Source organism: Drosophila hydei, unplaced genomic scaffold (assembly GCF_003285905.1).
Source record: "Drosophila hydei strain 15085-1641.00,03,60 unplaced genomic scaffold, DhydRS2 tig00000001-arrow-pilon, whole genome shotgun sequence".
NCBI lineage: Eukaryota > Metazoa > Arthropoda > Insecta > Diptera > Drosophilidae > Drosophila > Drosophila hydei.
Window position 1 is genome coordinate 2,994,983 of NW_022045643.1, and position 17,660 is coordinate 3,012,642.

At 42.7% G+C, this 17,660-nt stretch overlaps 6 protein-coding genes and 1 long non-coding RNA gene across 9 annotated transcripts in view; 3 read left to right on the forward strand and 4 right to left on the reverse strand.

Moving 5' to 3' along the window:
- Positions 1 to 194: 194 nt before the first annotated feature.
- On the reverse strand, positions 195 to 2,539 carry LOC111592305 (regulator of MON1-CCZ1 complex). The gene is made up of 7 exons (XM_023304412.2): positions 2,351 to 2,539; positions 1,814 to 2,291; positions 1,362 to 1,754; positions 1,047 to 1,305; positions 592 to 991; positions 332 to 536; positions 195 to 274 (listed from the first exon to the last, which is right to left on the reverse strand). The coding sequence occupies exons 1-7, from the start codon at positions 2,456 to 2,458 to the stop codon at positions 195 to 197; spliced, it is 1,923 nt and encodes a 640-aa protein (XP_023160180.2). The 5' UTR covers positions 2,459 to 2,539.
- On the forward strand, positions 2,538 to 4,145 carry LOC111592307 (zinc finger protein 93-like). Its single transcript, XM_023304415.2, has 3 exons — positions 2,538 to 2,602; positions 2,669 to 3,129; positions 3,191 to 4,145. Exons 2-3 carry the CDS (start codon positions 2,680 to 2,682, stop codon positions 3,980 to 3,982), a joined length of 1,242 nt encoding a protein of 413 aa, XP_023160183.1. The 5' UTR covers positions 2,538 to 2,602; positions 2,669 to 2,679; the 3' UTR covers positions 3,983 to 4,145.
- Positions 4,146 to 4,241: 96 nt separating this feature from the next.
- LOC111592306 (zinc finger protein 714-like) lies at positions 4,242 to 6,033 on the forward strand. Its single transcript, XM_023304413.2, has 2 exons — positions 4,242 to 4,813; positions 4,866 to 6,033. Exons 1-2 carry the CDS (start codon positions 4,415 to 4,417, stop codon positions 5,757 to 5,759), a joined length of 1,293 nt encoding a protein of 430 aa, XP_023160181.2. The 5' UTR covers positions 4,242 to 4,414; the 3' UTR covers positions 5,760 to 6,033.
- A 458-nt stretch (positions 6,034 to 6,491) lies between these two features.
- LOC111592309 (very long-chain specific acyl-CoA dehydrogenase, mitochondrial) lies at positions 6,492 to 8,485 on the reverse strand. The gene has a single exon (XM_023304416.2). The coding sequence runs from the start codon at positions 8,426 to 8,428 to the stop codon at positions 6,545 to 6,547; it is 1,884 nt and encodes a 627-aa protein (XP_023160184.2). The 5' UTR covers positions 8,429 to 8,485; the 3' UTR covers positions 6,492 to 6,544.
- A 33-nt stretch (positions 8,486 to 8,518) lies between these two features.
- Positions 8,519 to 8,752, reverse strand: LOC115483334. The gene is made up of 2 exons (XR_003944314.1): positions 8,680 to 8,752; positions 8,519 to 8,607 (listed from the first exon to the last, which is right to left on the reverse strand). It is a non-coding gene; the product is annotated as an uncharacterized LOC115483334 (long non-coding RNA).
- On the forward strand, positions 8,577 to 10,282 carry LOC111592310 (gastrula zinc finger protein XlCGF46.1-like). The gene is made up of 2 exons (XM_023304417.2): positions 8,577 to 9,138; positions 9,197 to 10,282. Exons 1-2 carry the CDS (start codon positions 8,668 to 8,670, stop codon positions 10,016 to 10,018), a joined length of 1,293 nt encoding a protein of 430 aa, XP_023160185.1. The 5' UTR covers positions 8,577 to 8,667; the 3' UTR covers positions 10,019 to 10,282.
- Positions 10,283 to 11,139: 857 nt separating this feature from the next.
- LOC111592318 overlaps positions 11,140 to 17,660 on the reverse strand; it is a 64,336-nt gene continuing 57,815 nt past the window's right edge. For all 3 annotated transcript variants that reach the window (XM_023304435.2, XM_023304433.2, XM_023304434.2), the window contains 3 exons: positions 16,133 to 16,155; positions 11,693 to 12,027; positions 11,140 to 11,627 (listed from right to left, as the gene is read on the reverse strand). In XM_023304435.2, the coding sequence (XP_023160203.1) occupies positions 11,289 to 11,627; positions 11,693 to 12,027; positions 16,133 to 16,155 (697 nt within the window). In that variant the 3' untranslated portion in view covers positions 11,140 to 11,288. The remainder of the gene's footprint in view (positions 11,628 to 11,692; positions 12,028 to 16,132; positions 16,156 to 17,660) is intronic.

Sequence of the window (17,660 nt, forward strand, 5' to 3'; positions counted from 1 at the left end):
ATGTTCGTATTTATGCACATTCGAAAAAATATATACATATATATTTATATATATCGTATTAATGTTATATGTTCATTTGTTTATTATAATATATGTAATGTACAAGCTTAAGCTATTTGTAGACTCAAGTGTGAATACCCCAATTATTAGCTAAATCACAAAATAAACTGAAGGAATCCAAATAAAGAATGGCCTCAGCTCGTCTGTAATTCATTGGCGCTATCCGAGGGAAAGGTGTTATTATAATGCTGTATAAACTCGGTGCATTGCTCGGCTGGAAATATTGTAGTAATAATTAGAATGAATTACTTAAAAAAATATCAAGTCTTACCTTTGGGAAACGCGAGAGTTTCATACATGCGCAAATTGCGCATCTGGAAGAATCTATAGACACTATGGAAGATCAGATCATCTTGAGCTTTGTGTGCTGCCTCGAGGAACTTGCGCGCCGGCACCTTGTCGAGGCCCAGCGAATTTTTGGCCAGACGCAGCGCATCGATGACCTTGCCCTGACCAAGCATCACCTCAATTATAATCTGCAATATCGATTTGCTAATCAAGTATTCACATAATTTATATATAACTAAGTACCTCATGTGCCTGTATCTTGCCCAGCATATCGATGGCCATTTGTGATATAGCCGAGTTGCCATCGGAGTGAGCCAACAGAAAGCACGCCACCGACTTGGACTCCAGCAGCATTGAGTAGCTGACCAAGCGACGCAGGGTATCAAAACTATGATTACGTATCAACTCGCTGATTATCATCTTGCTCAGCTCTTCCTGGGCGGATATGTTGTATTTGTTAAGGGATTGCAGGTACAGCATTAGCACAGTTTCCGTAAACGGTCGCTCAGCTATCGGCTGAAAGATTTGCACCATATCCGATTGCTCGATGAGCACTATGGGCGGTGCAGCACTTTTAGTGATTGTGCTCTTCACATTCGAAGGCAGTGCTGTTTGATTCTGTAGCTCCAAGTGGACCCAGGAGCTGAGAAAATTAATTGAAAGTAAGTTGACGACTTGTCGCACAGTTTTTAACTTACGCATAAATCTTGTTGATCTTGTCAAAGATGGTTTCCAGCACAGGTAACAGCGTGCCCTTATACTGATCGCCCATTAGTTGTTGCACTACTTTCAACAGCATCTGTTTTCCGCAGCTACGCTGAAGCAGAAATTCAGTCAGACGTATGCGATCCGAAATTAGATTACACAGTGGTTCAATGGACAGATTTAGATACCACATGCATCCTAACTTGGCATCAATAACGATATTAGGCTGGAAGAGAACCCAGTTGGTAGAGTCTGCAATCGTAAAAGGAGTTAATAAGGTATATTATAATTATGATTAAACCACATACAAAGCTCGCACTGCAAAATTTGGCCATCAGGCGAGAGTGAAGGTAACTTGAGTCCGAATGGCTTGATTGAGCGACCCGTCGTAATGGGCGCATGGTAGGTCACATTATCGATCACCTCACCACTAAGTGCGATGTCAAATAGTAGAGATGTCGCTGTCGCCTGGTGATGAACCACTATCAGATTGTCCACTGTATTAATGGCAAAGCGTCCAACAAGGCTGAGCCGCAGCACATGGCATTTACGAGGCGCCAGACCAGGGCCATTCAGCAGATGTACTTCGACCTCCATCATGCCTGTCGAGCTGTTGGACTGCAGTATAAGGACGGCCAGTACGCCATACACTCTACCAAGCGTCACTTTGCTTTCCTGAACCTCGCGACCCGGATTTCCCACTAAAAGAAAGATTAGATTAAATGGATTGGATTTTAACCTACTATTTTGGGCTACTCACAGTCCACTTTGGGCAGCTTTGTTATGACCTTCTGTTTAACGAGCACAGGCACCAGGGTGTTGCCCTCAGTGGTACATAGCAAAGCCACATTGGCATCGCAGCACCAGGCAAACCACTTGATGCTGATGCTTAGCGCCTTGACGGAACGAACTTGTCGCTTCTCTGGTACAACTTGAAAGATTTCCACGCCTGTGTTCGAAATGAGCGCCAGCTCGCGATTGTGTACCCAAACGAAGCCATAAATCAGCGTTTTTACCTGATGTGTTATAATATCTTGGAGCAGAGGTTGCTCGCCCTGAAAGCAAACGAACTCCACGGCATTTTCCTTGCGTTGCACAGCCAGAACTTGATTGTCTGGTGAGAACTTAATGGAGCGTATCGCACCGCCACGATCGCTCATGCAAAACGATATCACAGTATCCTCCACAGGACCTTTTACGACCACACCCGTGGCACCACCCGAACGTACGGCAAATATCTGAAACGAAAAAAGGCTGCAGTCCACCCACTTATTACACATACTTGTTTTTCTCTAACCTGTTTGTTTGAGTCATCGAAGAACACATTTGTTAGCTGACTGACGGCGTCAAAGCGTATAAAATTGTTAGAAAGCTCAATGTAGTGTATTCCATTAGGTTTTTCCATTGTTTTTAAATATTTTACTATGCAGTTCAAGAATTTCAACTAGTTGTCCACCCACATATTAAAAACCAGTGTTTCAAAATATCAAAGTTTCATTAACAAGTAACAATGTGCGTTGTCCAACACTGCTTCAATCAGCTGATAGAGGTATAAACAAAAATAAATATCGCAAACACTGTTCAGCAAAAGTGCTTTAAATTAATTTAAATTTAGTAACAGTGTAAATGTCCAATTCCTCCAAGTGCCGTGTGTGCATTTGCTCACTCGATGCATCTACTGTTTGCTATGATATGCGTAAGTTGCCTAAATTGGCGCACAAGTTTATCACATGCACTGATTTATCCGTGTCCGATGAGACGCGGTTGCCCAGCGAGCTATGCCGGGCATGCCATGACCAACTGGAACGTTTGTATGCATTTCGGGCTAAGTGCATAGCAGCCGATACAAAATGGCGTATGGAAATATTAGCATTTTCTGTAGATGATGAACAGCATGTCCAGACTGCTGAGGGAACTAATCTTGATCAGAAACCTAGTGAGTCCAGAGTTGAACCAGAGAAAAACCAGGTTCTTGAACTCCTGCAAACAGGTGAAACAGAAACTAAAATGGAGGAAAGAAAAATTGAACCAGTTCAACAGCAAATAGAAATCAGATCAGAACAAATTCCCGGACAGGTAAGTAATTTGATTTAAAACATTTCCTTTGAAGGCTAATTTCAGTCTGTGTTTTATTTAGAGCTCCTCGGCTAAACAGCCTAAATCGATATACAAATGCGACATCTGCGCTACACAGTTCTTAGAGGAGCATCGCCTGCAAGCCCACAAACGTCAACATGGACTTATGCCCTACCCCTGCCCAGAACCGGGCTGCGATCGTGGTTACAGTCACAAGAATACACTGAGCGTTCACATGCGTAAGTGCCACAAGTTGGGCAAGGAGCACAAGTCGCACGTTTGCGAGTACTGTGGCAAGACTTTCGACACACTGTGGCGGCTTAAGAATCATCGTTTCACCCACAAGGACAAATCGGAGTTACCTTATGTATGCGAAGAGGCGGACTGTAGCCAACGTTTTTCCAGTAAGCAGTTACTCAAGGTGCATATGATGCGCCATGCCGGCATTAAGAACTATAGCTGCACCTACTGTGGCGTACAGAAGACAACGCGGACTGAGCTGAAGATTCACCTGAACTATCATACGCTCGAGCGCACCTATTGCTGTCGCATATGCTCGAAGGTGTGCAACAGCTCCAGCAATCTCAACCTCCACATGCGCAGCGTACACGAGCGAGATCGTGCTCGCTGCTTCGCCTGCAGTTACTGCGATCGCACGTTCACGCAGCCCTTTCTATGCAAGCAACACGAACTGATCCACACAGGCGAGAAACCACACGAGTGCCCGGAATGCGGGAGACATTTCAGACAAAAGGGAGCTCTACGCACTCACCGAAAAATACATGAGCGAGAGAGCATCGAATCGAACGAGAACCCTGAAACCTGCCGGAATGAAGCAAGTACTGGGGAATAAGTATTAAAGATGTGCCAGAAAATGTGGAACATAAATATAAGTAAACTAAACTATCGTAAGGTGCATTTAAATCATAATTTATTAAACAATACAAATAAAAATAAAACAAAACATGTCACGACTTATAGTGAGAGCAACTATTACAGTCAGCGTCTCGCTCATCTCTGTTGCTTTCGCATATATATACATGTAAACAATAACAAATACCGCTTATTCCACTTGCACACTGAGTCATATAAGTCACATAAGAGTAAGTCACTGTTATGTATTTTGTCACTGTTTGCAATCACTGTTAGTAGTAGAATCAACGAATCGCGCATCTCTATAGTCTGCACAGCTGTTTTGCGCACACATAAACAATAACAAAATTAGTTTGCTTGTAAGAATTGCACACTGTGTTATCTGCTCGTTGTAAAAGTTTAAATTTAGCATATGACGTCAGCCAATAGTTTATCCAAATGCCGTGTTTGCATTTGTGTACTTGAAGCAGCTGTTATCAGCTATGATATGCGGCACTTGCCCGAACTGGCGCACAAATTTGTGGCCTGCACGGATTTATCTCTCTCCCAAGCAGAAGCTGAGAAACAATTACCAACAGAGCTATGCCAAGTGTGCTTTGACAAATTGGAGGAGTTGTATGCATTTCGGAACAAGTGCATAGCAGCCGACGCACAATTACGTTTAGAAATATCTGCATCAGCCCCATCTGGAGAGCTGCAGAAGCTTGGCACAGTATATCAACTGAACAGTGATGTGACTGAAATAGAATTGCCCCAAATAGAAGCTGCAGTCGAGGGTGCAATAGTGGCCGTAGATATTAATGAGACACAGGTATAACCAAAATTAAATTTACAAAAGGTTCAATAAACATTTGATTTTTTAGAATTTGTTATCGATGCCAGCTTCATGCAACGTTTGTGGCATGAGTTTCGTGATGCAGCATCGCTTGATAGCCCACCAACGCCAACACAAAGGCCTGTCGCCTTATCCGTGCACAGAAGAGGGATGTGATCAAGCTTCTAATCGTTTCCACAGCTTGTCGGAACACCTGAAGGAACACTTGGTCTCCAGTCAGTTTAGCTGTGAGCAAGAAGGTTGCGATAAGGTTTATCGGCATAAGCCCACTTTAATCATGCACATGCGCAGGTGCCACAAGCTGGGCCCAGAGCTGAAGTCACATGTATGCGAGTTCTGTGGAAAGGTGTTCAGTTCCACCTCGGTGCTCAACGATCATCGCTACACGCACAAAGATCAATCCGAATTACCGCATGCCTGCCAAGAGCCGAACTGTTCGCGCCGATTCTCCAGCAAAGAGAAACTCAAGGTGCATCTGATGCGCCATGCGGGCATCAAGAACTTCAGTTGCCCCTATTGCGGCATGAGGAAGACTACCAGAAATGAGCTGAAGATACACATGAACTATCACACACTGGAGCGCACATGGCCCTGTCGCTTTTGCTCAAAGGTCTGCAACAGCTCTGGTAATTTGAAGATGCATGTGCGTGCCGTGCATGAGCGTGCGAAAGACTATGCCTGTAGCTACTGCGAGCGCAGATTTGCCAAGGCGGACACACGCAAATATCACGAGATGACCCACACCGGAGAGAAACCCTTTGAATGCGAGGAATGTGGCAAACGCTTCACACAGCCCGCAGCTTTACGCACCCATCGCAAGATCCACGATCGGCAGCGCTCGAACTCCAGCACGACCACGTATACGCTCTTGATGACGGCGCCAATTGACGTTAGTGTAGAGCGGGCGGACGAATGCAGTTAATAATAGATGTTATATATAGTAGAATCATATACATATATATATATTTCGAATCATTTGAAGAAATCAAGTAAAAATTTTAGATTTTATGTTGACAGTCAAATCAGTTGTTTGCTGATAATATTATAATCAAATTTAGCTAATCTCTATAAAGGGTATCAGTAAATGTAGCTCTTGCTAAATAATTTAGTCGTGCTGTCTATCTGTCTATAGACATTTTAATCAACTCCAAATTTCAAAGTTCCTAAATACAGTAATCCCAAATTAATTGAAGCAGGCAAAGAAAATATAAAATTATATATATATAAAATATAAATTATTATTAACTTATTTATCTATCTATCTATAATATTTATATTACTATCTAATAAATATTGATATTTAGTAGTGTTTAAATTCTTAATTCTTATAGACATGAATATTGGCACTCGGTTACAATTGCCTATTCTATAAAGATACTCAATAAAATATGGAATACCCCTTGCCTTCAATCAATTTGCTAATTAAAATGGCCTTCGCCACATAGCGAATAACCACTTTAGTATAGATTATATGGCTGCGTCATTCTATAGTATATAGTGCGTCAACGACTGTGCTATAAATGAAGATGGACTTTGTTCAGTTTGGGCCTATCAATGGGTAATGCAAATTCCAAAGTGTATATATTATTTACTTAAAACTTTATTTAGAAATTCATTAAACAAAATATGAGGACAAATAAAATTTGCTAATGATTGGATTAGACACATGGATTAGCTTTACTCTATCTACTTTTGTTCGCTCGAAATTCAATTGAGGTCGATGACGCCTGTTGAATGCACGCCATCCTGTTCGCTGATTGTTTTCGCTATTGTGGACACCAATTTGTTTTCGCTTTGGAGCTGGGGTGAGCTCGCTTTCTTCAGATGCTGAAGGACTCGTTCGGTAGCCTGGTTGGCCAGAGCTTTGGTTAGGTTAAGTTCATGTTCCGCTGTGGGCAGATTAAGTTTGGCAGCTCGTGTGGATCGGGAGAGAGTTGCTATCATGGCATAGATGTCGATGGCGGAATTGGCCAAGTGATTCAGTATGATCTGTTCGTTGATGATGTTCTTGTTGTACTTCATTAGAGCCTCCTCGGTGGTGCGTCCAAAGAGATCGATGCAAGCGGCGGTCTTCTTCGCCGACTCCTGCAGCTCGGGCACAACAAATGCGCTCAGATCGACGCCGCCCAAGCCAATCGTTGATGTTGCACGCCTCGAAGCTTCCTTGAAGATAAAGCCCAGATTCGCGGAGGGATTCTTGAATGCGCGTTGAAGTTCCTTCAAATGGTTGCCAGCGTATTGGACACCGGAGAGCGCGACGAACAGGCGAAGCACCTCATTGGTGCCCTCGAATATGCGGAAGATGCGCAGATCTCGCATGATGCGCTCCAATCCTGTCTCCTTCATGAATCCCATGCCACCCAGAATTTGGATGGCTTCGTCGGAAACGTTCCAAGCGCTTTCAGAGGCATATATCTTCGATATGGCCGTCTCCAAGTGGTAATCCTGGCTGCCCGAGTCCATGTTTTGAGATATCATAAACGCCATCGATTCCGTCGCATATTGCAATATATTCATGTTGACCAACTTCTCCTGAATGGTGCCAAACTCTTTGATCTTTTGGCCAAACTGCGTGCGGTTGTTGGCATGTGCCGTCGCAATCTCGATGCACTTCTTCATAGTTCCGGACAAAGTGGCACCCATGCCAAAGCGTCCACTGTTCAGAATGTTAACAGCCACCTTGAAGCCTTCGCCTTCCTTGCCAAGCACATTTTCAATGGGAATCTTAACATCCTCGAAGTATACCTCAGCTGTGTTGGAAGCTTTGATGCCCATCTTCTTTTCGGGTGCCCCGTTTGTAACACCGCCGAAAGAACGCTCGACAATGAACGCTGTCACCTTATCCTTTTTTTCACCAGTCTTTTTATCGATTTGCTCAGTTTGGGCAAACACAGTCATCACATCGGCCAATCCACCATTGGAAATCCAAATCTTGGAGCCATTTAGAATGTAGTATTTATTGTCTGCTGACTTCACAGCCCGGCTGCGAATGGAGTTGGCATCCGAGCCAGAGCTTGGCTCGGTTAGAGCAAAGGCGGCATAAACCTGCTCTGAGGCCACCTTGGGCAAATATTTTGCCTTCTGCTCTGGTGTGCCGTACAGCAGTATGCCCTTGAATCCAATACTCTGATGGGCGCCCAGGGTAATACCAAGACCCAGATCATTTGCTCCCACTATCTGACAGAGTCGTGCATACTGGGTGTTGTTCATGCCAAGACCTCCATACTCGCTGGGCACCTGGATGGCCATGCCACCGAGCTCCCACAGAGCGTTCAGGGTTTTATCATCGATGACGGAATTGTCGTCATTACGAGCAGCATTGTTGACATCGGAAAAAAATCGTTGGAACGGATCCAACATGCTGTCCGTGGTCTCCTTTTGTTCCAATGTCAAGACATCGGGGTAGGGGAAAACTTGTTTCGAGACCAAATTGCCACGAAATATGTTGGCCATGAAAGATTCATTTTGTCGTTTTGGCTCTTTGCTGACCTCATTTTCGGGCTTTCTTTTTGGAACTGCAGCTGAGTAGAAACGAGTTTTGGAAATATCTAAAATTAATTTGCGCGTTCCGTAATTATTTAGTTTCAACATTTTTGCTAAACTCGACTGAACTTTGTACCTAAACGTAAACAATGAATGCGGGGTGACCTGCTACAGCCAACAAGTATTTTAAACTACTACTCTAGTCACTGTTAATGGTATGCCGTTTATCGATAGTCGATAAGTGGTGAACAGCTGCTTTTCGCGTTACCAAACACATTGCCAACACACTGAACCGCAAAAGAATTATTGTTAATTTTTTAAATGTAATTTATTAATTAACGTACTCGATGACTACTTACACTAAATGCCGTGTTTGTATTTGTGCTCTTGATGCAACTGTCGGCAGCTACGATATGCATAAATTGCCCCTGCTGGCGCACAAGTTCGTTACCTGCACCGATCTGTCTGTGGAAGTGGATGAGCGAGTGCCAAGCGAGCTGTGCCAAGCGTGCTTTAATCAGCTGGAACTCCTCTATGCATTCCGTGCCAAGTGCATAGCAGCTGACACGAAATGGCGAATGCAAATTTTGGCATTCTGTGATGATGAAGAGCCCATATATGACTTGGAGGCGGCACCCACACAAGTTGAAGTTCAGGAACTGCACCTGGAGCTGACGAATGAGAAGCAAAACAGAAAACAACTCAGAAGTCAGACAAAATGCGTGCAGCAGCTAACGAATGCTGCAGAAACGAATGCGGAGCATTGTCATACGGATGAACAGCTTGGGCAGCTCGAGGACAAAGTGGATGACGATACAGTAAGAAATCAAGAAAATCCCAAAAGAATATTTCTTAGACGAATTGACTCTTTTTTAGAGTACCTCTCCACAGCTAACTAAAGATGTCTTCAAATGCAACATCTGCGCCGCACAATTCCTAAATGAGAAGCGGCTGCAGTCGCATAGTCGGCGACATGGACAGATGCCTTATCCCTGCACCGAACCAGGCTGTGGTCGTGGCTATAGCCACAAGCATACGTTATCCGTTCACATGCGAAAGTGCCATAAGCTTGGGAAGGAGCACAAGTCTCATGTGTGCGAGTTCTGTGGCAAGGTCTTTGATACCATGGCGCTGCTCAAAAATCATCGCTTCACCCACAAGGACAAGTTGCAGCAGCCTTTCGCTTGCGAAGAGCCGAGCTGTGAGCGGCGTTTCGCCACCAAGCAGCTGCTAAAGATACACATGATGCGCCATGCAGGAATCAAGAACTACACCTGCTCTTTCTGTGGCGTACAGAAGACGACGCGCACAGAACTCAAGATCCATCTGAATTATCACACGCTGGAGCGCACGTACTGCTGCCGGCTCTGCTCGAAGGTGTGCTACAGCTCCAGCAATCTAAATAAGCATATGCGCACCATACACGAACGTGCGCGCAATTATGCCTGCCGCTATTGTGAGCGAGCATTCATACAGCCGGAGACGCGCAATCAGCATGAGCTTATACATACGGGCGAGAAGCCGCATGGATGCGAAGAATGTGGCAGACACTTTAGACAAAAGGCAGCTCTGCGAGCTCACCTTAAAATACATACGCGACAGCCCAAGAAGTCAGATGCACCAATAGAAACAGAAACATTTGTAGAGATTGAAGACGCTGGCGTTGTGCTGCAAAGTGAAGACTTGGGGTACGATTGAAGACGGGTAAACAAATGATCAGATTTCTCCTGGGTCATAGTCGTTTAATGGGAGAGAGTGAAACTGAAGAGACAAAAGGCAGCGAGCCAGAGCACTAAGAAATATCTTACCTTACAAAGACAGGGACAGCGAGAGAGAGAGTTTAGTAGAGACTTGTGAAATAAAACACTGCTGCGTATTTTGGGATTCAGAATGTAAATAGCAATAGTTTTTAATTATATTTATATATTTTTTCAACTAAAACAAAAATGTACAAAAATTAAATTACTACTAAAATCTAAAATACATATGTCTACTAAGTTTTATATGCTTGGAAAATTGTCTGTATGTAAAATGCAGTTATTTATATTGAGTTAATGCTGTAGTATGTAAATGATATGATGTGCTACGTGGAGTTGTTGTAAAGAGATAGCTGAGAGCCCAGTTAAACGGATATATATATATATATATTATATATTGTATATATATGTGTGTGTGTATCTATGTTCCATGCAGTATAAATATTTCTGTGTGTGTTTCGTAAATAGTCGTAAATACTTTATTTTCTTACTTTTCTTGCATTAAAATCGTTGTAAATATGTTTTTTCCTTTGCTTCGTTAATAGATATTGTATATATAGTATATTTCCTGTAAGCATAAATTCATTTTGCTGTAAATATGTGTGTGTGCGTGTGTATGAGTGTGAGTGTGTATATATGATAATATGATTTTGGGTACATTGTTGGGTTGTTTCGCTTAGACTTAGACTGAAATGCGTTTCTCTCGCCTATTCTAAACCCTTATTCAAAAAATGCTCATAATTCGTTTTCCTGTTTTCCTATTTTCCTGTTTCCGTTTTCGGTTTCTTTTCTGCCATTTCTTTTTTACATTTTTGGAAAATGCTAAAGTACGTAGAACATAAGAATATAGCATATTTAGGCTAAATATCACCCACGATTTAATCGCTGTTTAACACTATATATATGTGTGTGTATATATATAGATATATTAAAACTAGATTTATAATACATGCTTGTATGTAAATCTGTCGCACTATATTACAATTCAGACATAAACAAAAGACACGAATAGAGACTACGCTAACTCTAAGCTAGCATATGCTATAAATATATATCCATAGACCTAATTGTATACTATATTTATATAGATTGTGTTTAACGTAATTCATTAACATGTTAAGCTCGCATTTCTTGTTCTTTCTACTTTTTTAAAGTCACATATCTCGTATATAAATTACAAATTAATTGCTCCTGCGGCTGTAGCCGGCTGCTCAGACATAGTCTGAGGGCACGGTGCTGGTGCTCGTCTCATTGATGGCTGCCAGACGTGGCATGCGACGCTGCGTCATGGCAGCATCGTTCGGCGCCAGACCAGTGGTGGTGGCCACGCCTCCAACGCCATTGCCACCGCCAGCGCCGCCGCCGTGATGCTCCCAATTGGGCAATGGTTGGGACATGACATTTAGGCCAACAATCTCGTAGGCGCCCTGATTGCTGCCACTGGCGCCGCCCGGCATGGCGGTTACGGACAGATCCGAGTAGTAGGCACTGCTCGGCGCTGAGGAAACGACCATGGGAATGTCTTGCTCGTGTGCCTGGAAATTGTATTTCTGTGGACGAGTGGAATAAGAGGAGTTAAAGCTGAACTTCATCTTCTTTAGCTGATTTCACTTACCTCGCCACACTGACTGTACGCCGTATTCTGATAAGACGGATTTGCCGAACGCACTGACTCGCGATCGAGCTCCGCATAGAGTGCTTCGCTGACGCCCACCGGACTGTACGCATCGTCCATGTGGGTATAATGATTCTCGGCGGGTGATGTCGATGGCGGACCAATCTGATCCGGTCCCGCCGACGAGCGTCGACTGCCGCCCAGCCAAGTCCAGACGCCCGAGTTGCTTGTCGGCCGGCGTATGCTGTCCGCCGAATGCTTAATAGAGATTGGCGAACGATTCTGGCCGCCGCCGTTGCGATTGTTACGACACCACCACGGCTGTGGCCGACCACCTGTAAGAGTAGAAGCGGGCAAGCATATGTGAGTAAGTTGCTTTGGTATTTTGAACACTTGGTGTTGGCTTAAAGCTAAATTGGAATCGGATTGGGATTCGGATTCGGATTCGCGGCAGCAATCTATGACATTTGGTTCTATAATCGGGCGATAAATCAAACATTCACCTCACATTGAACGCGACAGAGCAGCAAGCAGCCAACAGCAAGCAGCAAACAGCAAACAACAAAACAGAGAAACAAACAGCAAAACAAACAAAGCGTAAATTAAACGGCTGTCAACTGGCAGCGCGGTGGCACAGTTGCAGGCGAGTGTGTGGCAATGAGTAACGGGCGACTGGGCCGAAATGCCAAAAAGCCAAAAACAAACTCAGTTTTGTGCAGACTGTGAGATCCTTTTTTAATCAGCTTGTGGGATCACAGTCCTTGGCATATATCATAAGTTGAGAGGCGACAGAGCTCAATGACCTGTGGCACATATAGGAAGTCTATGAAATGTGTATTCATTAGAGTTGTTTTTCATTTATGGTCTGCTTATCCGCTAACAGCATCTTTATAGATTCCTTTAACCTTGTTATAGTAATTTCATTTCATAACCGCCGCCAGACCTGTTCCCAACATCCGCTGTGCCCACTGACCACAGCTCATCCAGCTCATCCACTTTGCTTAGCTGTTAATGAGTGCGCCTCGGGCCTTGCCTTTCACTCTCATTACGCTCAGAGCTTGGACAACCTGGGAGCTTGGGTGCTTGGGTGCTTGGCCGCTTGGAGCGATCCAACTAATTAGCGGAATGCATACGCAACCACTTGCCACAACCGTTGGCAATTTTCCAAGTTATGCACATGCATAATGCAGTCATTTCGGTTGCTGCCACTGCCGCCGCTGCTGCTGCTGCTGCTAAAGCTGCCTGCTTTTAATGCTTATGATTTACGTACTGAAAGACTGCGTTTGTCTAGCTATATAGCTAGATATATATACTATATATATACATATATAGCTACTCTGTGTCTCTGTTTGCTCTGGCGATTATTAACCTAAGCTTATCGTTCGTAGGTGCTCATATACATGCATTTTGTGCATGTCACAAACGCCAAAGAGTTTGCAACTCGACTCTCAGTCCCAGCTGCTGCAACTGCCACTGCCACTGCAGCTCGGACTTGGACTTCGATTCGGATGCGGACTTTGTTGGCTTTAATAGCTGTTTCTTATATTTTTTTCTCTCTTTCTACTGTGTTAACGATGTTGCCTGTTTGCTACTGCAGCAATTGCATTGAACTTACGTTTATTGCTGACACAGTGCACAGCTGCACAGTGGTGCCAGGCTTTGATTATGATGTATTCTGCTTTGCTTTGCTCATGAAATGTTTACAAATTCCGAACTTTTAATAATAAATAAATTAAGATTTATTATTCTAAATTCTTGGAACATATTTCGCGATAAGAAATAAATATTATAAGAAGCTCGGATAGCACGCGAATTCTCTAGTAAAAAAGGTGCATTCATGTGACTTCAAATGCTAAGAAATTATCCCGATATTATGTGACTAATATGGTTAATGATTTAAGAATAGTATGTCCAAAACATAAGCCCCATTCGCATGCATTATTTCAGCAATTTGGAAGGTGGGACATTATCTTTATAGATTTTCTTAAATTGTGCATAATCTATTGTGTTTCTCCCTTTGCTTTATAAGTCATTGTGCACTCCTATTCTAAGCTGGCATGTGACATATTGTCCTATCCTCCAAGCTGTTAACTCTTCAGTATCAAAGGTTTGAGTTCCTTGAGTAGACTGCTCCAAGTAAACTGTGACAACTTGGAGCAGTCTACTTCTACTAGTAAAGTAGTTCTAATACGGCATATTAAACAACTTTGTTTGCTAAGAATTTATTCCAAATTATCAAACTTTATTATATTATATCAAGTTGCAGGGCCTGTTAGCTGAATACTGCGAGAACTGTCTGAGATAATCGGCTCAAATACCAATTCTAAGCCTTAACTAAGAAAAACTTCAAGTTTCTTGAATTTCAAGCCGCATTCCCACATAAATTGTCATAACAATTTGTTCGCTCAACAAATCCCACTCAATTCTAATCCAACCACTGTGCATTGGTAGCTGCCTGGTTGCAGCAACAGCTACCGCTGCTTTGGGTCTTATCTCTTGCTGCTTATCTGCGTGCAGCGCCAGCGGCAGCAACGGCAAAATTTTGTTAACAAAATATTTCGCAGCAGCTAAAAAGACTCTGTGTTCGACTAAAGCAGCAACAACAATAAATAATAATAATAATAAACAAACAGAAAAAAAGTATTAACGAGCATTTTGGAATTTAATGTGTGTTTTGCGTCGCGTTTGGTTCGGCGAAACAAGTCGCGCATATGACATGTGTAATGAAGTCTTAATAGTCGCACAGATAATGCCAATGACTGTCAGCACATTTGCTGGGGCTTGAGTCGGGCACAAAATGTCGCATAGCTCGGTTCTTATCTGCGTATGCATAATTAAAATAATGTTACTCATACGACGCGTTGGCTGCCAGGCGGCAGTCATGATAATTGCACAGAGTTTGCAGCCAAACTGCAATTGTTTTCGGGGTGTTGCAACAAGCGAGAGGCATTTGTATGGCAAATGGCATTTGGCCACAGCCACAAGCTGTGGCACAATTAACTTTTAAAGGTGTCTCTCGCTATTTACCATGCACTTTAATTATTTACTTTATGCGCAAAAACATAATCAACTGCAAGCGGAATGGCTGTAATGGGCTCAGAGCATTTTTTGGGCAATTGAAAAAGTTTTCACTGCGGCATTTTAAAAACTGTTTTTGGGCAATCGGCAATTGGCAATTGGCAACTGGCAACTGGCGCCTGTCGACGGCGACGTTGACGTTGACTTCGACATAATCACGCGCTTTAAAAGCTGCTGACAGTTTAACGATTTGTGGGGATTGTTTGTTTTACGGTTGCTGTTGTTGCCGTTGTTATTGTTGTTGTTTGCTGTTTTCGCAACATGCAACCGTGCGTAGCAGCAGCAAAAAAATAAACACACACACAAAAGAAAAACTTTGGCCAAAAAAAAGCAAACGAAAAAAACAAGTGGAGATTTTCATGGGACAGCTAATTGGCTGCTGTGACATTAAATGCCGTCAACAATTTGTCCTGCATGTCGATGTCAGCACAGGGACAGTCGGACAGTGAAATTGGCGCCAATTGAAAAGAGAGAGTTGGCCCAAAGGGCGCACATGGTAGGGAGTGAAAGGGCAGGCGTGTAGGAGTACGTTAGCTCGTTTGTCAATAATTCGCCTACTGTATAAAGAGAAACAAAAAGAGAGAAAAAAAAAACAGAGTGGCGCGCGGCGAGCAACTAAATCAAAAAACAAAAAAAACTTTTGTTGCACGATTTGTGAACGTGTTTAAGCCAGCCAGCCAGGCAGGCAGGCAGGCAGTCAGTCAGCAGCAGGAGAGGCCAATGCCAATAGCATATAGAGTCTCGAAGAAAATTGTTAGCCTTTGCCTTAATTTGTCGACAAATTTTCTTAAGATGCAAAATGCAGCCAGCGGCTCTTAGGGGGCACGTACACATCAGTTTCCATTTCAGCAGCATCTTAGATTTGTGGCACGAACGTGAACTTCATGCATTGTCGTCAAACCAAAAATTTGTAACAAGACCTCAGACCCGAGACCCGAGAGCCAAGAGCCAAGAGAAAACAAATTAAATTGTTGCCACTTGTGTGTCACAAAAACGAATTTCCGCGAATCGCATGCAAAGCTAGAATTATGCAATTAAAAATGGAAATGCAAAGGGAAGCAGAAAAAGAAAAGGTACAGATTATGCCAAGAAGAAGACAAACGACAACAGCAAAGAATAATCTCTGCCTGACTTGGTTAATTAATCAAACGAGGCAGCTTAGAGCCAAATGACTAATTGATCAGGTTTCCAATGCAAAGATTTCTCTCAGAATTGCATGAAAATTTATAAATCATCAAAGTGGCAACTACAATTGCCAATTTAGCATATTTATCTTAAACACTTTAACAGCAAATAGTAATTATCTATATATAAATATATGACAACCCCCCTCTTAAGTCTAGAAACTTGATTTGCACTTACCATTGGCATTCGCTGATTTAATTCTGCAAAGATAAGAAGCGAACAGAATGTTGCAATTAATAAACATAAATTGGCGTTTAAGAATAACAGAAAATATGGCTAAACATAAATTAGCGCAAAGCAAAATGTCAAATTGTTCAATGCCAAGCGCCGGCGAACAAAAAATGGCAAATGCCAAATCGAAAGACTTAGGACACAAACTTCGCGCTACGCAAATAGAAGTTTTTTTTTGCGTGTGACACGCAGATAAACTACCGCAAAATATATGTAAGAGCCGATAAGAATTCAACACAATTGCAACAGCAGCCGCAGCAACAACAACCACCATTTGTTGCAACACAAACGTTGCCGATTAGATTAGCGCTGGAAATCTGCGGATAAGCGTAGAGCTGAGAAGAGGCTGAACCGGATTATCTTGGTCGATTTGTGGGCTGTTCTCTTGAATGGGGATGTCGTTTTCTTGTTCTCGTTGTCTGCTGTTCCACAAATTCTGCTTTCAATTTGAGTTTAAGCCATTTTTTTTCTACTTCTTCTAACTGTTTCGCTCATTGCCATTAACTTTGGCCCCGCCGCATTTGCACTTGCCCCGTTTTCTGGGTCAAGCTTCAAGCACGAACCTAATGGATATAGATTGTGCGTATCAATTAACCGTCCAATGTCCGTCCGTTTGCATGCGCCGTCCGTTTGATTGAGTGCAGCGCGGCATGCGGCTAAATGTTGCCCCTCGCTTTGCCTTGATCGATTATAATGTTAACTGGAGCTGAGCCGAGTCTAGTTCGATTTTTTGATTCGCATTTGCCTGCTTTTGATTTTCAGGCAGTGTGCGAGTCTGTCAGTGTGTGTGTGTGTGTTTTTTCTCTTTTTGCAATTCAATTAAAGTGAACAAGCTCACCGTTCAAGCCAGTCATCGTCGTCTTGGGGGCCGTGCCTTTGCCTCTGCGCTAATTTTCCAACTGTTTTTCTTTTATTTTTCTGCAATTTTTTTCGTGTGTTTTTCCTTTATGTTCAATTTACTGCGCTTGTTTCAGCAGTTCATTTTTTTTATTTGTTTTTTCCTTTTTTATTCAGCTTTTTTCGCTATCGAGCTTGAAGCATGCTAATTGAACACGCCTTTTTATGTAGCTCGGCTCGGCGCTGTTGCAGCTGCTTTAAACGTTTTCAACTTGAAATTTTTTGGCTTTTCTATCAAAATAGCAAATGCGAGCACGAAGCGACAATTTAGTGCAATTTAACAATGTTATTGTCAAAACTGAAACTGGGCTAGGTGGTACAGGCCTTGGCTCTGAATGTGTGGGCAGATAATCGATGAAGCTTAATGTTAAGTAATTAAAGCTAATGTGAAATGAAAACAAATACCAGAAGAGATTGTATTTAAGCTAAAAAAGATTTGAAAGCTCGTCAGCTGTTGTTGAATATGAATATACTGTATAATTATAATAAATTATTTAATCTTGAAGGTTCAAGCTTAAAGTAGAATATATATTTCATTAGCACTTTAAAATGATTTTCGATGTATTTGTTACTACGT